Here is an 18,838-nt window from a genome sequence, read left to right on the forward strand (position 1 = left end):
ACTTTATATACAGCATTCTTCTGTTCAAAGAAAGCAACATGGCAATAGTGGAAATGTGACTGACTCTGAAGTCAAAGGACCTGGATTCAATCTTATTTCTTATATTCACTACCCTTGTGACTTGAAACAAAACACAAGCCCTCACTTCCATCTCAATAAAATGAATGGGTTGGCTGAGATGATCTCTGAGGTTTCCTTCAGCTCTACTTTTATGATCTTATGATCCTACTAATCTAGTAACCCCATCAAGAAAGGAAATTAGTCAAGTATGATGAAACTATGTTGGGTCTTTATGAACCCATCTTCCTTTTGATTAAAGGGATAGCAATCATTCTGTTAGTAATATGCTGTAGGATTTTTGTAGTAATCCAAATAAAGCTTAGTTGATTTGTATACTTAGTTCCTGAGGAACTGGATCATTTATTCATTAATATATGGAACTCCAGATAAGGAAACTAACTCCCTTTAACTGCATCGATTAAAACCTGCTAAGTAATTTATAGTCTTAGAAAGCTGTTTGAGACACTGAAAAAGTAAGTGACTTGCCCAGGGTATAATCGCTAATATGTGACAAGAGACGAGGTTTGAACTCAGGTCTTTAACTCTGAGAATACCTAGCCCTCTAGACATATACATTTCTTAATAAGAATCCTTCCCTACAGAAATTTTCTATCTAAAACCAATGTTGATTAGTGAGGTGAGGCAGAGAAAAACCAAAATGGTGGTTTGTTTAAAAAAAAAATCAAAAGGATTCAGAGATTTTTTTTTATCTTGAAATAAAGAGTAAAGTTAAAAAATTGGACCATTCCTTCATGTTTACTTCATCTAAAAAAAGTTCTTAGAGAGGATGCACGATTTTTAACTTTCCCTAAAGAAAGGAGCTATTTTTAAAAGATTAAGGAAAGGCTATTCCAAGCATATGAAATATCACAGAACTTGGTTATTTAAAGTTTTTCATTCAGGAAATTGCATGATATTTTAAGCATCTTTCACCAAAAGACAAAGCTTTTCCTTATGTTTAAAAAGTACCTGTTTTTGTTGATTTTATAATTTTAAATATCAGAATGTCTGATTCCCTTTGATGTTTTCACTTTTGTGAAACAGTCATGAAACCTGCTGTTGTATTTGAATGTACTTTGCTGTATAAAATAGTAAAATAGATTATTCTGCTTTGCAAATTTGATGGCTTTTTTCTGTGCTTTGACTTAAGATACCAGTGCAAGAAGAAAAATAAATTTTGAAGGCAATGAAAATAAACCAAGAACTCTCCTAGAGCAAAGAAGACTACTCAATAATTCCATAATGCAGAAATGCCTTGAACAACCACAGGTAAATGTAAATAAAAATAATCCATTTAATATTGAGATATTATGTTAATGAAATAAAAAATTGCCTTTATAGTCCTCTGATTATATATATATATATATATAACAGAAGCCATGAAGCAAAATTAGATCTATCCTAGCCAGATATCAAACCCAATATTGTTATACTGTTTGTTTAATTTTCAAAGCCTGATACTGTACTAATTATTTTATTATTTATCTTCAGAATCAATTTTTGTTTAACAGCATTTCAGAACGTCTTCATAAATGATAACATGGCACAGAGAAAAGGGCACTGATCTTGGAATCAAAGAATCCTGCTTGATTCAGATCATGCCTGATCTTTTTTTTTAAACCTCTGTGACATTGAAGAAGTTTCTTAACAAGCTCTTTGAGTCTCCATTTCCTCAACTGAAAATGAAAAGGTTGAACTGGATGACCTTCAAAGTCCCTTCCAGCTCTTTCTATAATCCTACAATAATTTGTTTAACATAGATTAATGGTTTTTGTACAGATGACATTGCTAATTACTATGAAAGTGGGGGAAAATTCCCTTGTGATCCAGTTCTTGAAGTAAGAAAAAAATTAAGTCTCTTAAACAATATTTTTATGTTTGACATGTTTTATTTGATTCATGATCAAAATATTTGCTATGTACTTGAACCTTGTGTTACTAATAGTCATTATTTGCAACTTCTGTACCTTTTCTGGTTGGCTATCACAAAGTTTAGAAGGTGGAAAAAATAAACTGCAATACTATCACCATGCTTATACTAGGTATGGGTTTTTTTTTTTAAACTAGATTTTATCCTTATTTTTAATAGAGACATCACAATGGAATACTGGTCTTAGAGTCATAAAGAGGTGGATTCAAATCCAAGTTCTTAGACTTATTATCTAAAGGATGATTGGAAAAAAAAGTTAAAGCCAGGAAGTAGAGATGAGGAGGTAAATAATTCTAGATATGGTAGACAGCCAGTGAAAGTTCCAGAGCTAAGAATGTCTTATATGAGGAATAGCAAAAAGTCCAGAGTGTCTGGCACCTAGAATACATGGGGGGAGAGTACGTATTTTTAAGACTAGAAAGGCAAGAGGTAGAGGGGAAACATAAAGAGCTTTTTGAAGGAAAAACAAAGGATTTTATATTTGAAACTGAAGAGATAGGGAGCCAGTGGAGTTAATTGAATAGGCAAAAACGGGATCAGACCTGCATCTTAGAAAGATCAGTTTAACAGATGAGTGGAGATAACAACAATAGCAAAAATAATATTTTTATAACACTTTAAAGTGTTCAAAGCACTTTTTTTAAAAATCTCATTTTATCTTCACATTAACCCAAGGATTTTGGTGCTATTATTAGATCCATTGTATGAGAAAATATAGGCAGATTAAGTGACTGCCCCAGAGTCACACAGCTCATGTCTGAGGAAGTAAGTCCACCTCACCCCAGTTCCAGCACTCTTATCCAGAGCTTAAGGCAGGGAGACCAATCAGAAAGCTATTGTAATAGTCTAGGCATTGGGGTACTAGCAGTGTCAGAAGAAAGAATGGGACATACAAAATAGAAGTAACAAAACATGATAACAGTTCTGATATGAGAGAGAAGTAGGCAAGGATAACCTCTCAGTTATTATGTTAATCTGTGACTCCTAGTGTTGCCCTCCAAAGTAATAGGAAAGTTGGGAAGAGCGAAAGGTTTGAAGGAAAATGAGTTCAGTTTTGAACATGCTGAGTTTAATATGTATATACATCATGTGAGCTGTCCAGTCAGCAATTGGAGATGCAAGCTGAAGGTCAAGGCATAGAGTAGGATTGATAAGCAAAAATATAGAGAGATAAGTACAGAGGTCTCAGGTCTGGGTCTTAAGTCAGAAAATGGATTGAAGGAAAAAAGTGACAGCATCAATTGTAAATGAACTTGAAAAAATTAGGAAATATATAGGATACCTAGAACAGATGGAAAGATCAAGCAGAGATTGTTCAACATTGATGTTGAGGGACATGTTTAGTAAGAAGCAAGTAAGTAGCTAGTAGACAAAGTACTTGAAGATTAGTAAGAGAGTAGGAATGATAGATGGGCAGTCTACTGGAGAAGAAAGGATGGAGCTACTGGAGCTTCCTCTTTGAAAACTAGGCTGAAGGAGGAGCTAGTGGCAAAAAGATAAATGATGTTCAGTAAAGAAGAGAATAAGAGAGAGGTAACAGCAAATGGCCTAAACTTCAGTAAAATAAAAGATACAGTTCTTAGCTGAGAGATTAAAGGGATTGAGAGTGATGAGAGGTTTGAGAAAGAATGAAAAACACTAGGATTAATCTAACAGTGAGATGATTAGGGATATGTAAAAAGATCACTTTGACATAGTGAGGTGACCTTCAAAAATCCCCCTACCTGAGATTATGTAATGTAAATCTGTAGTGGACCAAGTCAGCATAGTTTCATTATCTACAAAGTCATGAATGGATTATCAGTCAATTAGTAGAAGAGGTTCCAACAACAGGAATAAAACCATACATTTTTCTCATATTAACATTATTCTTACTTGATTCTTCTAAAGTTTTTATTGCTATAGTATTGTGATTATAAATATCAATTATGTTAGAATTCTAGTTAAAACATTGTCAACTGGGGCAACTAGGTAGAGCAGTGTATAGAGCTCTGGCCCTGGAGTCAGAAGTACCTGAGTTCAAATCCGGTCTCACTTAATAATTACCTAGCTGTGTGGCTTTGGGCAAATCACTTAACCCCATTGCCTTGCAAAAAAAACCATTGTCAACTAATCAAGATTTTATATCTGATTCATGAAATGATACTAAATCTATATATTTTAGTCTTTTCAACTGAAAGGGAAAAAAAATGTGTAAATTGCCTAGAGTCACAGCAAATAAATTCCTGAGGCTAGATTTAATCCAGATCTTTCTGATTCCAAGTCTGTGTCACACTTCCATTCATATTCCTTTCCAAGTCTCTAGTTTTGACTAGATCAGAATTGAAATGACAACTGAATTTCTCTTTCAAGCCATTTTTATAATTGTTCCTAATCATTACAATTGTTGACTGTCAGTATAGTTGCATAAAATAAATTTTCATCATTTTGGATTTTCTACTACCAACATCCCAGCCCCTGGGACATGTATAAAAAGTAAACTCTTTTTACAGTGATAAATGATCAAAGAAGGAAAAGAAAGATAATAGTCATCAATAGATCCTCTTTTCCCTTAGCTGAAAAATATTCACAGCTCACTTTTCTCTGAAGAGTGTTTTTAAGGGAGGGTGGGAAATGAGCAAAGAGAGGAAAGTGGTCAGAATGGAAACCAATGATGATTCACTAATAGTGAAATAGGATTGTGTATGGAGGTAGTAGCAGCAATCAAAATAGTGTTGCATTAGAAGTCAAATAATAAAATAGTAAGTGTCTTAGAAAATTGTCCCCAGTTCTTTTGACAATTACAAGTAAAGAGAAGGGTCTGAAAATCAAACCACTCATATCTGTGATTGCTTAGTATATAAAGTCCAAACCAGTCAATCAATAGTTTACACTGTGGTTTAGCCATTCTATTCTATATTCATCCTGTTTTCCCTTTTGGAGGGTCCAATTCTCTCTTGTAAACTTGGTTGTTTCAAACTACTTCTACTGTTCCAAAGTTTATAAAATGCATACATTGCATACTTCCATTTATTTACTCTAGTAAGTATTTTTCTTTCTGTCAGTATGGTTTCTCTGCAGAATGATACCAAAATGACAGACTCATTGAGGCATCCTTCTTTAGATAAACCCAAATTCATTTAAGCATTGACTGTAAGAACAATTTGTATGTAGCCTTCTGAGTCACACTATCAAGGCCTAATCCTTGACGTGATCTTCCAATTTCACATACATTATCCTGATTTTTATTTCCTATCTTTAGTATGAGCCTTACTCCTCATATACCTTAAAGGTATCAACATATAATTCTTAATTTTACCTGTTCTAGTAGAAATGAGATCCTGACAAATATATAAATTGAAAGGATTATGACAAAAGCAAAAAATGAAGAGATCACAAGTATCTTCCCACAGAGAAATCATAAATTATTAAGAATATAGAGGGAGAGCTGACAAGATCCTTTGCATTCATCTAGAATATTTTCCTTTTATGGGGAGGAAACAAACCACCAGAAGCTTAGATGCCTTGCCCAAGACACAATTAGCAAGTGATAGAGCCAGAATTTGAAGCTAAGACCTCTGAACTCCAAATTCAACACTCTTTTAACTGTAAATTTCTGGAACTCTCAATGAACTTACTAAGAATAATTTCAAAATTTTTGTAAAAATATTTTAAACATATAGTTTCATATATAATTCAGATAATTCTTAACACTGAAAAACTTTGAACTTAAAAATACTTGAAGAACACTAAAATAATCATTTCAATTAAATACTGAAGAAGTCTATTACTGTATAATTTATATGTTTTTAAAATTCAGAAAAAGTGGGTTTTTTTTTTCAATTTTTACAGAATATACAACTAAGTTCAACTGAACCAGTACAAAGTCTGAGTGGTATTTCTCATGCTGAAGAAGGTATGCTTGAGTTTTCATATTTTTTCACTGAACTAATCATAGACCTTTATTTGTTTCTTTACATTTTTTCATTGTTAATTCTCATGCACTCACCATGCTGCTACATTGGCAAGTTATTTTTAAATCTGATTTTTCTTAATTCAAGTGTCCCTTACAGCTTTTCTTATATCTCTGATAAGTCTTCCTGGATTTATTTGCTGCTATATCAAACTAATTACAGTAAAGTCATTCAAAAGACAAAATATGTAACTTTTCTGGTTCTTTTTTCTTGTTTTTCTCCATATCCTTCCACGTAAATCATTGTGGAAAAACTGTCTTATTCATCTTCTTTATGTGCAATCTCAAGATCAATGGATAAAAAATGTATTTTAACTCAACTATCATGACTATAATTTAATTTTTCTTTTATTCAGGAAGCATTTCAAAAGTTTTCATTCCTCAATATGATTATTATGACTATCAATAATGGTAGAATTCTGGTTAAAAGATTGTCAGGTGACTGGGTTTTATATCAAATTCATGAAAATAACACAATCTATATGTTTTTATCTTTTCAACTGAAAGAAAAATATCATCCTGTTAATGCTTTTGCACAACTTCTCTAGTTTCAGAAAGTACTGCTCAGTTTTTGATGACTGAAAACTTAGTTAAATCATCAGTTCCAGAGGATAAAATTCTAACTGCCATGAAACCCATGCAGCCAAACAGACCAACTCTTCCTTTACATAAGACACAAAGATTAAATATTGTTGCACTGTCTTTTGAAGAACAGAAGATCATAGAATCACTTAATCACCTCAATCAAAGATTGCATTGTAAGCATTTGAATAGTTTTGCTATACTGAACACAATACTGAATATTTTGATAATGTTAATAACCTTTTATTAAAATCCTAATGCCATATTGTGGCATGTTGATAATCCTGTACTCAAAAAGCTAAGTCATTAGAGTACTAAATGCTGGAAGTTGCTACAAGCTCTATAAAGGCTTCAAAGACTGATCTGAAAGCAGACTTTGCATCAGTTACCTCAGAACTAGCCTAGCTAAATTCAATGAGGGGGGACTTTTCACCAGGAGGTTGGCCATAAGGAAATGCATTTTTGGCCAAAGAAAATCAAGAGGTTGAGGAAGGGTTGTGTTGCATCAGTGGCAGGAGAATCTATTACAATGAAATCACAGCTCTCTTAAAGTAAGTTATTTTATTGGTCTAGAAATTAGATTATATTTGAAATAATGTCCTCAAAATATGTTTTGGAACTGACTACTTAAACTGACTTTAAAAGACTATTCCGGGGCACAATAGGTAGAGCACCAGCCCTGGAGTCAGGAGTACCTGAGTTCAAATGCAGCCTCAGACACTTAATAATTACCTAGTTGTGTGGCCTTGGGCAAGCCACTTAACCCCATTTGCCTTGCAAAAACCTAAAAAGAAAAATATTCTAAGTTTACCAGACTATTCCTTTTATTTCAAGAATATAGCTATTAGAATTTTAATTTTTGAATGCACGAAGCAACAGGTGACAGAGAACTTGTTTCTCCTGTATTAAGAAAAAGCATGTAGCACTAAGTGTTGCTATTGAAAAATTGAGATGAAAAAATGTAATCAGTCATAGGGATGGGTTTTTTGGTTTGTTTTTTGTTTATTGATACTGACCATATTTGAAAATATCTAGATGACTAACTGAAATTTTTCACTTTTTGCCCAGATATTTGGGTGGGGGGGGGTGTCCTAAAAATCAGAAGGCCTCTGTTTTTTCCCTGGCTCTACCATTAATCCATTCCATCACCTTGAGAATATTAGTTCAGCTTTCTGTGCCTCATCAACAAAACAGGAATAACAGAACCTACTCTTATTTTTGTGATAGTGATTCTTCTAGGGTAAAAGGCACTTTATGAAAATTTAATATTTGTAAATAGCTTGTTATCAAAATTCTCAAGTAATTATACTTTTCTATTAATGTAATTTAAATATATATGCATATGCAGATATATATATATATTTTTTTCAATCAGATTGCTTACATTGTCTAATGTTAATGCCCATACTGGTAAAATAATAGCTTAGACATATATGATCCTTTACAATTAAAAATAGCTTTCACATATCTTACTTTGTCCCTTAGCTGCCTCATAACTGGCAGTACAATGACAGGAATCCACATTTGTATTTTTCCACTAACATAAAAGTATACTAAGCATACATAGAACATTCTTCATTTAATGTTAAGATTTATTGATAAATGAAAGTTGTAAAGTATTCTTTATGCGATTCATGCATTTGTTTAATATACATTACCACAGCATTTTTTAATTATGAAATTTTTTTAGATGTCCAAGAAGCCATTTGCAAAAACCCATCCATCAAAAGCATTTTACAAATAGCATCACCTCTGGTAAGTATTGAGATTAACTGTTTTTAGTTGTTTGTGTGTAGAAATAAAATCTCTCCCATGTTGATAATAACTTAGTTAGTTTAGAGATGAGAACCTTACCATTACTCATTCATAGCAATGCTTCTCATGGGAACTCAAAATTTAAAGAGCAAGAATTGACCTTAGAGATCATCTAGTCCAACCCACTGATTTTATAAATAAGAAAATGAGACCCAGAAATGGCAAATGACTTGCCTAGGGTCACACAGGTAGTAATGAGAAAAACCAGGGAGGAAATAGTTTCTCTTGACTCTAAAAATCAGGGTTCTGTCTTCTATACCATATTTTTATATCTGCTTTCAAAATAAAAGGGCATACCTTTAGAATGGCACAAATGGATGTCCTGGTGTAAGGAGGAAACTGACTTACATCTAGACCATTTCAACAAAAAAGCTTTATGAGAGGACAGGCAAAGATCAGAATGTCAGTCTTCATGAATACCCTTTGGAGTTTTCAGTGACTCTTTACTCTGGTTTCTATCATGTACTTTCTAGAACTCAACATCCCAAAGGCCTCCTTTGGGAATTCCTTAATGAAATAGTTAATACAGAATTCATACTTAATCCAATAAAGATATCTTTATAAATTAGAATGAGATTCAGCATTGAGTTTATTGATGAAGTCTACATTAAAGTTGCATTGCTTGACTAAGAGCAGGAAAAACATGGAGTATCATCCATCAATTGTATTAAGTCATTTTTCAACAGCCACCAATTTGCAAAGCCATATAATACTTTTGAAAATGTTTAGGTCATGGAACATGTATTAAAAGTCTACTATGTACAGGGAATTTTTCTAGGAATAGAAATTAATGAACATAGTCTCTGCCCTCAAGAAGTTTATCAGTAAAAGAGAAATGGGTATAGAAAGAACACAAATGACAAAAAATAGTAGTATTGAATAATTTAACAAGATGATACAAACAACCTGCTGCATAGAAATACAGAAGAGTAATATGTCAGACTGGGGATAGTCAATCAACAAGCATTTATTAGTTAATAGAAGCTTAATAAATGCTAGTTGACTTGACAGTATAACAGGCACTGTGCTAAGAATTTGAGGAAAAGTAAATGCGATCTGCCCTCAAAGATCTTACATTCTAAAGGAGAAGACAAAACATATAAACCAGAATGTTCAAAGATAAACACAGAGTAGGTAAAAGATAATATTAGAAGGACTAGCACTAGTCACTGGGAAGAGTAGCAAAGGCTTCCTGGAGGAGGCAGAACTAGAGCTGAGTCTAAAAGTCAAAGATTCTAAATTGGGCGAGCATTCCATCTATGGAGAAAGCTGAATAAAGTTTCCTTGAAGACTGATTTGGAGAAGAAAAGACCTAAAGAGGATAAATAGAAAGAGAGGTGATCATCAAAATTCCACTTTAAACACCTATAATTATTAGAAAAGGGTTTTTTAATCCCTTTTTGATTCAAAAATGTATCGCTAACTTTCACCCATATGTAAGGTCCATGCATTTTCCAGGGCTAAGCAAACAAGCATAATCCTCTTGCACATGAAAATCATTCCTATATCTGGTGATAAAACTTTAGTGCAAGGCATTTAAAGACTAGTCTAAGTTGAGAAAAATTAATCAGAATTTAGTTATGAGATGTTATTTTTTTTATTTTGGCAACAGCAGTTCATGAAATCTCAAGTGAGATAATATATAGAAAGTCTTAACAGCAATTATTTAAAGCATAAGGAGAGGCGGCTAGGTGGCGCAGTGTATAAAACAACAGCCCAGGAGTCAGGAGTACTCGAGTTCAAATACAGCCTCAGACACTTAATAATTACCTAGCTTTGTGACCTTAGGCAAGCCACTTAACCCCATTGCCTTGTAAAAACCTAAAAATAAAATAAAGTATAAGGAGAATATAATCTGTATTACAATCTTTGTACATCCATTGATGGATAAATTCAGAGATGTTTTTAAATAGTAAGTACTCACATACAGTGGCTTTGTTTTCATTGATAATAAAATTAATATTACAATCTGATTGCATCGTGTAATTTAGGTTAAATATTAGGAGAAACATTTGATTTTAAGAGTAATAAGATATCAGTAATCTGGTTTACTAAGCAAGTCAGTGGCATCCCCTTCCCAATAAAGATAGGTCTCTATTTCTCTTTCTGATATGATCTGCATAAACTTTTGATCAAAATTAAATATACAATTTATGTTTATATAATTTATAAACAATTTATAAACCAAAATGAAATTTTCTAGTCTTAATTCCATTTCTCAACATCTCAAAGTTGGAAGGAACCTCAGAGGCTAACCCATACAAGCCACATCAAAACAGAAACAGGTGTATCCAAGCTACAGCCCACAGACCTCATGCGACCCCTAAAGCTCATTCATGTGGACATTATTACATTTTTTATTATGCTCATTGATGATATATGGGTTATAGTGTAGTCATAAATATTACATTATATATGCAGCTCTTGTCAGATTTTTATTGGGCAATAAATATGGCCCAGAAGTGCTAAAACATTAGACACCTTAGTAATTAGCTTTTCCAACACCTTATCTCCCAAAGTTGTTCATTTCTCTTTTGATCACCTCTAATTGTTAGGAATTGTCTTTTTATTATTGTAAGCCTAAATATATCTCCATACCACTTCTACTCTTTGGTCCTATATCTGCCTAAAAAGATCAAGCAAAACAAGTAAATCAATTTTAGACATGACAGTCTGTCAGATAGTTAAAGACAATGTATGTAGCATGACTTCCCATGTTCTCAGTTTTCCATGCCAGTTATTTCTACTTTCTGCAATGGATACTCATATGACTGGATCTCAAGGATTATCACTATCCTGGTTACTCTCCCTCCTTCCTAAAATGTGTTGTCTAGATAGAATAAAATTCATATTATGATATGACTAAGACATAATACAGTAAGACTGTAAATTTAATCTTGAACATTAGCTTTTTTTCTAGCATATGTCACTGTTGATTATCCATATCTTTTTTCTAATTAACATCTACCTATCTATCCATCACCTGTCTTGTACTTGTGACATTTTTTTTCAGCCTAACATAAGACTATATATATCTCTCCATTAAAATTCATTTCATTAGATTATGCTCAATGAGCTTTTGGGATATTGACTCTGTTATTTAATATTAGCTATCCCTTCTGACTTTGTATCATCTTCACATTTGGCAAGCATGACATATTATCTGAGTCACTGACAAAATTTCAAAAGCAAAAGACCCACAGTTCCCTGGGGCACTCCACTAAATTTAATGATAATAGCATGTCTTTATATAGCACTCTAAATTTATAACACTTTACAATAAGATTATCATCTAGGAGATAAGTAGATGCTATTATTATCCTTATATGATGAGTTTGAGGTAGAGATCAAATGGCTTGCTTAGAGTCGTCATAGAGTTTAAGTATTTGAAGTAGGTTTTAAACTTAGATTTTCTTGATTCCAAGTCAAGTCCTTTGTCCACTACACTATCTGGCTTCCTATAAAGACATCCTTCTAAGTTGACATGAGTTATTATTTAATTTCATGGATCAGGGAATTGAAGAGAAATTCTAAGTTACATCTAGAAAAGTGCCATCTTAATATATTGACTATCACATAAATAAAAATGGAATCTATAAGCCAGTTCTTTCTAGAAATATGAGAAATTCTATGGATAAAAGAGCTTAAATTTTTTTGTTTTGAGATCTAAAGAAATAGAATATGATATCTGTATCATTCATTTAGCATTTATCACATTCTTTTTATAGTATTAGTTAATTTTTGTATTTATATGTCTTAGTTGCTCAGAGACATTAAGTATATTATAAGCATCTTGAAGGCAGAAATTGTTTTATATGATTTTGTATCTCCCACTGTACATAGCAGACTTATATACATGATAGACATTTGTAAATTATTATTTGGAATATCATCTGTGATAAGTGAAATGCAGATTTATGATCAGCAATTATGGTGTCAGTCTGCAATGTATGAGAGATTTCATTTTTAACTTGAACTTAGTTTTTACATCCTAAAATGTTTTCTTTCCTATAAAAAAACTGCTCTATAAAAACCCTCATATTTTGGTGGAAATAACCCAAGCTTCTCAAAAATGTATCAGTCCCACAAAATCTCACACTCAAGTATATATTATCTTCTGTCTGATGACTAACCAGCTAAGTTCTGAGTAGGAGGGCAAGAGGGGGTGCCTCTTCAGACAAGGGTTTGGCCACCAACTTGATATCTTTTTGGGGGCTACAATAACTCATGAAGACTCAGACAGCTTGAAATCTGTTCTGGTAGAGAAAAATACCTGTACTGAGATCACATCACAGTGGTGTGTGTGTTTGTCTGTGTGTGTGTGTGTGTGTGTGTGTGTGTGTGTGTGTATGTGTGTGTGTGTGTGTGTGTGTAGATACCCAAACAAAATAGTCTTTCCAGAGCTCCTTTAAATATTATACAGTTGAAATACAGAACTCATAGTCTTAGTAGATAGTTAAATAGAATTGAATTATAAGCTTTTCTCCTTATCTCATGGTTCTGCTAGGGGAAAAAAAGGGGGTAATCCAGTCTCTTCTCTGGACCATTTTCCCCTTATCTTGTGAGAACTGTATCTTGTAGATTCAGAAACCATTCTATAAGCATTCTTAGGACCGCTACCACCCCCCAGGTTTTGATTTTCTATGTTGATTTTGAATTCGAGGAGCCAGAATTTCAATTCAAAAAATTTTGCTTATTTTTTTAAAAGTGCTGTATTACATTTAAACTATTTCACTAAGCAAGTTGCTTTTAGTGTGCTTTTGCATCCTTTATTATGTTTCTTTCACATGCAAGTTTAAAGTGAAAAGTTCTTATAAAAAGCAAAACTAGTAAGTTGGCTTCTTAACTAAAGATGTTTTACCAGTAACATAAATGTAATGGAAATGTTATTGTGACACTTCAGAATTTTGAGCTAAATTTTTAATGAATGAATAAATACTCTTTATGTTAAAATATGAAGGACACCTGATTAACAATATGTTAAAGCCATAGCATTCAGAATAATTTTCATAAACTAATTATATTACAGAACAGTCAGCCATGGACAACCTCCCTATCTATAGGCCGCAGTATATCCACTGAAGTTCAGTCTCAAATGCAGAGAAAATATTAATGGAACAACCACTAGATGGAACCTCTATTTTGAAATTATCTTGTAAATATATATTTCTGAATTATATAACCATTTTAAGCACTATACAATAAATTGTAAAATGAAGGCAAATTGATAACACAAGTAATGAATATTAACAAACTAGTTTACATTTATGATGTCAATTCTGCTTTATTATGCACTTTATTGTTAAATGCATTTTAAAAGAATGGAAATACCTCATTGTTTTTTAATGAGCATGCTACTGGATGTAAATTTACTTTAGAAAGAAAAATATTTTGCTATTCAGATTATGTATGAGCTATACTCTTAAAACTTTGTTTTTCTGAAATTCCTAATAAATTCAATTAAATTTGTAAAAGATATTGTACAGTTTTCTGGTCTTCAGTTTTATTTTATTGTATATTAAAGGGGTTATGGAAAGGAAGATAGCCATTTGTCTTCTCTTTCTCCCTCTCTCTATCTCTCTCTCTCCCTCTCTCCCTCTCTCCCTCTCTCCCTCTCTCTTTCTCTCTTTCTCTCCCTCCCTCCCCCTCTCTCTCTCACACACACACACACCTTTTTTCTTCCTCTTCCTTCTGTTCTTCCCTCCTCCACCTCATCTCTTCTTTTCTCCATTCCTATCTAAATTTGAGAGGGTCACCACAAGTTCAGTCTGGTTCTCATCTTTGCATGTTAAGTAACTTGAATATTCTCATTAGGGATGATCAGACCTTGAGATACTAACCAAACTCAAAATTAATGATTGATGATCTACAAAACCAGTTATTGATTTACTCTGAAAACTGTCATAACAGGCCAAATACTTAAACCCACAGGTTAGAACCTTCACTTTCTGGTAGAAAAGTATACTTTGGAAAATGATTTTTATCAGAAAAATTACTTGAGGAATCAAGGCAAAGGGAAGTGACTTTAGGGAATAATTAATACCCTGATTAATTTCTATAGTGGAAATGAGGATAGAGGCCAAGAAAAACTGATTATATCAGGCAGTCAAGGTGTACCCTCTCCCCAAATAGGATTAGACTGACAGATTCTTTGACTTTTTTTTTTTAGATTCCATTTAGGCTGCCATCATATGTTGCAACAGTATTTACTCCAAATAGGTTACACAATTAACTAGATTATAACTTGTTTTATATTTGGTTATAGTTTAATCTTTTTTTTTTTACTTTTTAAAAAAATTTTTCCCAGACATATGCAAAAGCAGTTTTCAGCATTCATCCTTTTGCAAGCTTTTGAGTTCTACATTTTCTACAGCCTTCTTTTCCCTCCCAACTCCTCATGGCAGCAAACAATCTAATATAGGTTATACTTGTACAGTCATGTTTAATATATTTCCATTTTAGTCATGTTAGGAAAGAAGAATTAGAACTAAAGTGGGGGGAAACTATGAGAAAGAAAAAACATCAAAGAAATTTTTAAAAATAAATCTACTCTACATTCAGACTCCATAATTTTTTTTTCCTGGTTGTGGGGAGATTTCTCACAATTGTCCTTAATCACTAAACTTCTGAGAGGAACTAAGTATTGCTGTTAATCTGTACAGTTATCTCCTGGTTCTGCACACTTCACTCACTTAGCATAAATTGATGCAAGTCTTTCCAGGCTTTTCTAAAGTCTACCACTTAAGATTTTCTACAGAATAATCCATTATATTCATAAACAATACCTTATTTAGCCTTTCTCCAACTGATGGGCACACCCTCAGTCTCTAATTCTTTGCCACTACAAAAAGAACTGCTATAAATATTTTTGTGCATGCGAGTCTCTTCCCTTTTATATGATCTCTTTGGAGAATAGAGTTAATATTGGGTGAATGGTTATGTACATTTTACTGTGTTTTGGGCATAGTTCCAAATTGCTTTCCAGAATGACTGGAATAGTTCACAACTCCACCAACAGTACATTTGCTGTCCCAGATTTCCCGTATCCTCTCCAGCACTGATCATTTTCTTTTTCTGGCATTTTAACAATCTGATAGGTGTGAGGTGGTAACTAAAGAATTGTTTTAATTTGTATTACTCTAATCAGTAATGATTTGGAGTATATTTTCATATGACTGTAGATAGCTTTAATTTCTTCATATGAAAACTACCTGTTCATATCCCTTAACCATTTATCAATTGGAGATGACTTGTCACCTTACAAATTTGACTCCATTTTTTATATATTTTATATAAATAGATACTCTGAAAATCATTTCCCAACTTTTTTGCATTCTTTCTAATCTTTGTTGAATTGATTTTATTTATGTAAAACCTTTTTATTTTTATGTAGTTGAAATTATCCATTTTCCAATTTATAATGTTCTCTAGCTCTTGTTTGATCATAAACTCCTCACCATTTCATAAGATCTGACAGATAAAGACTATTTCTTGTTTCTCTAATTGACTTATCACCCCTTATATCTAAATCCTGTACCCATTTCAGTCTTATACAGGGTGTGAGATGTTGGTCTATGTCTAATTTTTGCCAAACTATTTTCTAGTTTCTCAACAGTTTTTGTCAAATAATTAGATCTTATCCCAGAAGCGAGAGCCTTTGGATTTATCAAACAGAAGATTACTGTAATCATTTATCATGATTTGTTTTGTACCTAATCTTTATGCTGATCCACTTCTCTATTTCTTAGCCAGTGGCAGACAGTTTTGATAACTGCCACTTTATATTATAGTTTTGTTTGTTATGGTTAGGCTACAATCCTTTTCATTTTTTTTCATTTATTCTATTCCTATTCTTGACCTTTCCTCCAGATAAATTTTGTAATTTTTTTCCTAGCTCTGACAAATAGTTTTTTGGTAGTTTGATTAGCATGACACTGAATGAGTGATTTAATTTAGGTTGAATTGTCATTTTTATTATATTAGCTCAGCTAACCAAGAGCAATTTACATTTTTTCCAGTTGTTTAGATCTGACTTTATTTGTATGTAAAGTTCTTTGTAATTATGTTTATATAGTTTTGGGGTTTCTCTTGGGAGGTAGATTCCCAAGTATTTTATGTTGTTTACAGGTCCTTTCAAAGGAATTTATCTTTCTGTCTCTTACTGTTGAGCTTTGTTGGTAATATATAGAAAAGCTACTTTGTGTGGGCTTGTTTTATATCTGCTAAAGTTGTTAATTGTCTCAAGTAGTTTTTTAGTTAATTTTCTACAGTTCTCTAAGTATACTATCGTATCATCTGCAAAGACAGAGTTTTGTTTCCTCATTGCCTATTCTAATTCCTTCATTTTTTTCTTTTCATATTAACATTTCTAATGCAATATTTAATAACGTGGTGAATTACAAGCTAACATTCTTGTGTCGCCCCTGATCTTATTGGGAATGCTTCTAGTTTATCCCCATTACAAATAATGGTTGTTGCTGGTTTTAGATAGATACTGCTTTAAGGAAATTTTTATTTATTCCTATGCTCTCTCTAGTATTTTTAATAGGAAAATGGCTTCTGTATTTTCTCAAAGGCTTTTTCAAGTAATTATTGAGATGATTACATAATTTCTCATTACAATTTTCTTATTGATATGTTCAATTATAATGATTGTCTTCCTAATATTGAACTATCCCCATCTGTCTGGTATAAATGCTACTTGGTCATGGTGTATTATCCTGGTGATAACTCATTGTAATCACTTTGCTAAAATTTTAAATTTTTTACATCAGTATTCATTAGGCAGATTGATCCTATAGTTTGACTGTTTTGGCTTTTCCTGGTTTTAGGTATCAGCACTGTATTGATGTCATATAAGGAATTTGTCAGAACTGCTTCTTCGCCTATTTTTTTCTTTTTTTTTTAAATTTATTTTTATTAAAGATCTTATTTGAGTTTTACAATTTTCCCCCCAATCTTACTTCCCTCCCCCCCCACCCCACTACAGAAAGCATCAGTCTTTACTTTGTTTCCATGTTGTACCTTGATCCAAATTGGGTGTGATGAGAGAGAAATCTTATCCTTAAAGAAAAGAGGAGAAGTCTAAGAGGTAACAAGATCAGACAATAAGATATCTGGGTTTTTTTATGAATTAAAGGGAATAGTCCTTGAACTTTGTTCAAACACCACACAGCTCCTTATCTGGATACAGATGGCACTCTCCTTTGTAGACAGCCCAAAATTGTTCCTGATTGTTGCACTGATGGAATGAGCAAGTCCTTCAAAGTCGAATATCACTCCCATGTTGCTGTGAGGGTATACAGGGTTTTTCTGGTTCTGCTCATCTCACTCACCATCAGTTCATGCAAATCTCTCCAGGCTTCCCTGAAATCCCGTCCCTCCTGGTTTCTAATAGAACAATAGTGTTCTATGACATACATATACCTCAGTTTGCTAAGCCATTCCCCAATTGAAAGACATTTACTTGATTGCCAGTTCTTTGCCACCACAAACAGGGCTGCTATAAATATTTTTGTTCAAATAATGTTTTTGCCCTTTTTCTTCATGTCTTCAGGGTATAGACCCAGTAGTGGTATTGCTAGGTCAAAGGGTGTGCACATTTTTGTTGCCCTTTGGGTGTAGTTCCAAATAGTTCTCCAGAAGGGTTGGATGAGTTCACAGCTCCACCAACAGTGTAATAGTGTCCCAGATTTCCCACAACCCTTCCAACAATGATCATTATCCTTCCTGGTCATATTGGCCAATCTGAGCGGTGTGAGGTGGTACCTCAGAGAAGCTTTAATTTACATTTCTCTAATAAGTAATGATTTAGAGCATTTTTTTCATATGACTATGGATTGCTTTGATCTCTTCATCTGTAAATTGCCTTGCATATCCTTTGACCATTGGTCAATTGGGGAATGGCTTTTTCTTTTAAAAATATGACTCAGTTCTCTGTATATTTTAGAAATGAGTCTTTTGTCAGAATCATTAGTTGTAAAGATTGTTTCCCAATTTACTACATTTCTTTTGATCTTGATTAAAGTGGTTTTATCTGTGCAAAAGCTTTTTAATTTAATGTAATCGAAATCATCTAATTGGTTTTTGGTGATGTTCTCCAACTCTTCCTTAGTCATAAACTGCTCCCCTTTCCATAGATCTGACAGGTAAACTAATCCTTGATCTTCTAATTTGCTTATAGTATTGTTTTTTATGTCTAAGTCCTGTAACAATTTGGATCTTATCTTGGTAAAGGGTGTGAGGTGTTGGTCTAATCTAAGTTTCTTCCATAATAACTTCCCAGCAGTTTTTGATTATTTTTTTTAAGGTTTTTGCAAGGCAAATGGGGTTAAGTGGCTTGCCCAAGGCCACACAGCCAGGAAATTATTAAGTGTCTGCGATTTGAACCCAGGTACTCCTGACTCCAGAGCCAGTGCTTTATCCACTGCGCCACCTAACTGCCCTATCCCAGCAGTTTTTATCAAAGAGGGAGTTTTTATCCCAATGGCTGGACTCTT

At 33.1% G+C, this 18,838-nt stretch overlaps 1 protein-coding gene across 12 annotated transcripts in view; it reads left to right on the top strand.

Moving 5' to 3' along the window:
* The window catches only part of CEP126 (centrosomal protein 126), a 113,128-nt gene that overhangs the window by 65,189 nt on the left and 29,101 nt on the right, over window positions 1–18,838 (top strand). For 5 of the 12 annotated variants that reach the window (XR_012474358.1, XR_012474357.1, XM_074216544.1 and 2 more), the window contains exons 7-10: window positions 1,211–1,329; window positions 5,822–5,885; window positions 6,491–6,700; window positions 8,215–8,279. Coding sequence is in view for 10 of the 12 variants with exons in the window: in XM_074216544.1 (XP_074072645.1) it covers window positions 1,211–1,329; window positions 5,822–5,885; window positions 6,491–6,700; window positions 8,215–8,279 (458 nt within the window). In the remaining 2 variants the exon portion in view is untranslated. Of the gene's footprint in view, window positions 1–1,210; window positions 1,330–5,821; window positions 5,886–6,490; window positions 6,701–8,214; window positions 8,280–8,629; window positions 12,002–13,368; window positions 13,785–18,838 lie in introns of those variants that run through there. The other 7 variants (XM_074216549.1, XM_074216550.1, XM_074216542.1 and 4 more) reach the window with 6 other exon arrangements.

The sequence above is a fragment of the Macrotis lagotis genome, chromosome 1, assembly GCF_037893015.1.
Source record: "Macrotis lagotis isolate mMagLag1 chromosome 1, bilby.v1.9.chrom.fasta, whole genome shotgun sequence".
NCBI classification, from domain to species: Eukaryota; Metazoa; Chordata; class Mammalia; order Peramelemorphia; family Peramelidae; genus Macrotis; species Macrotis lagotis.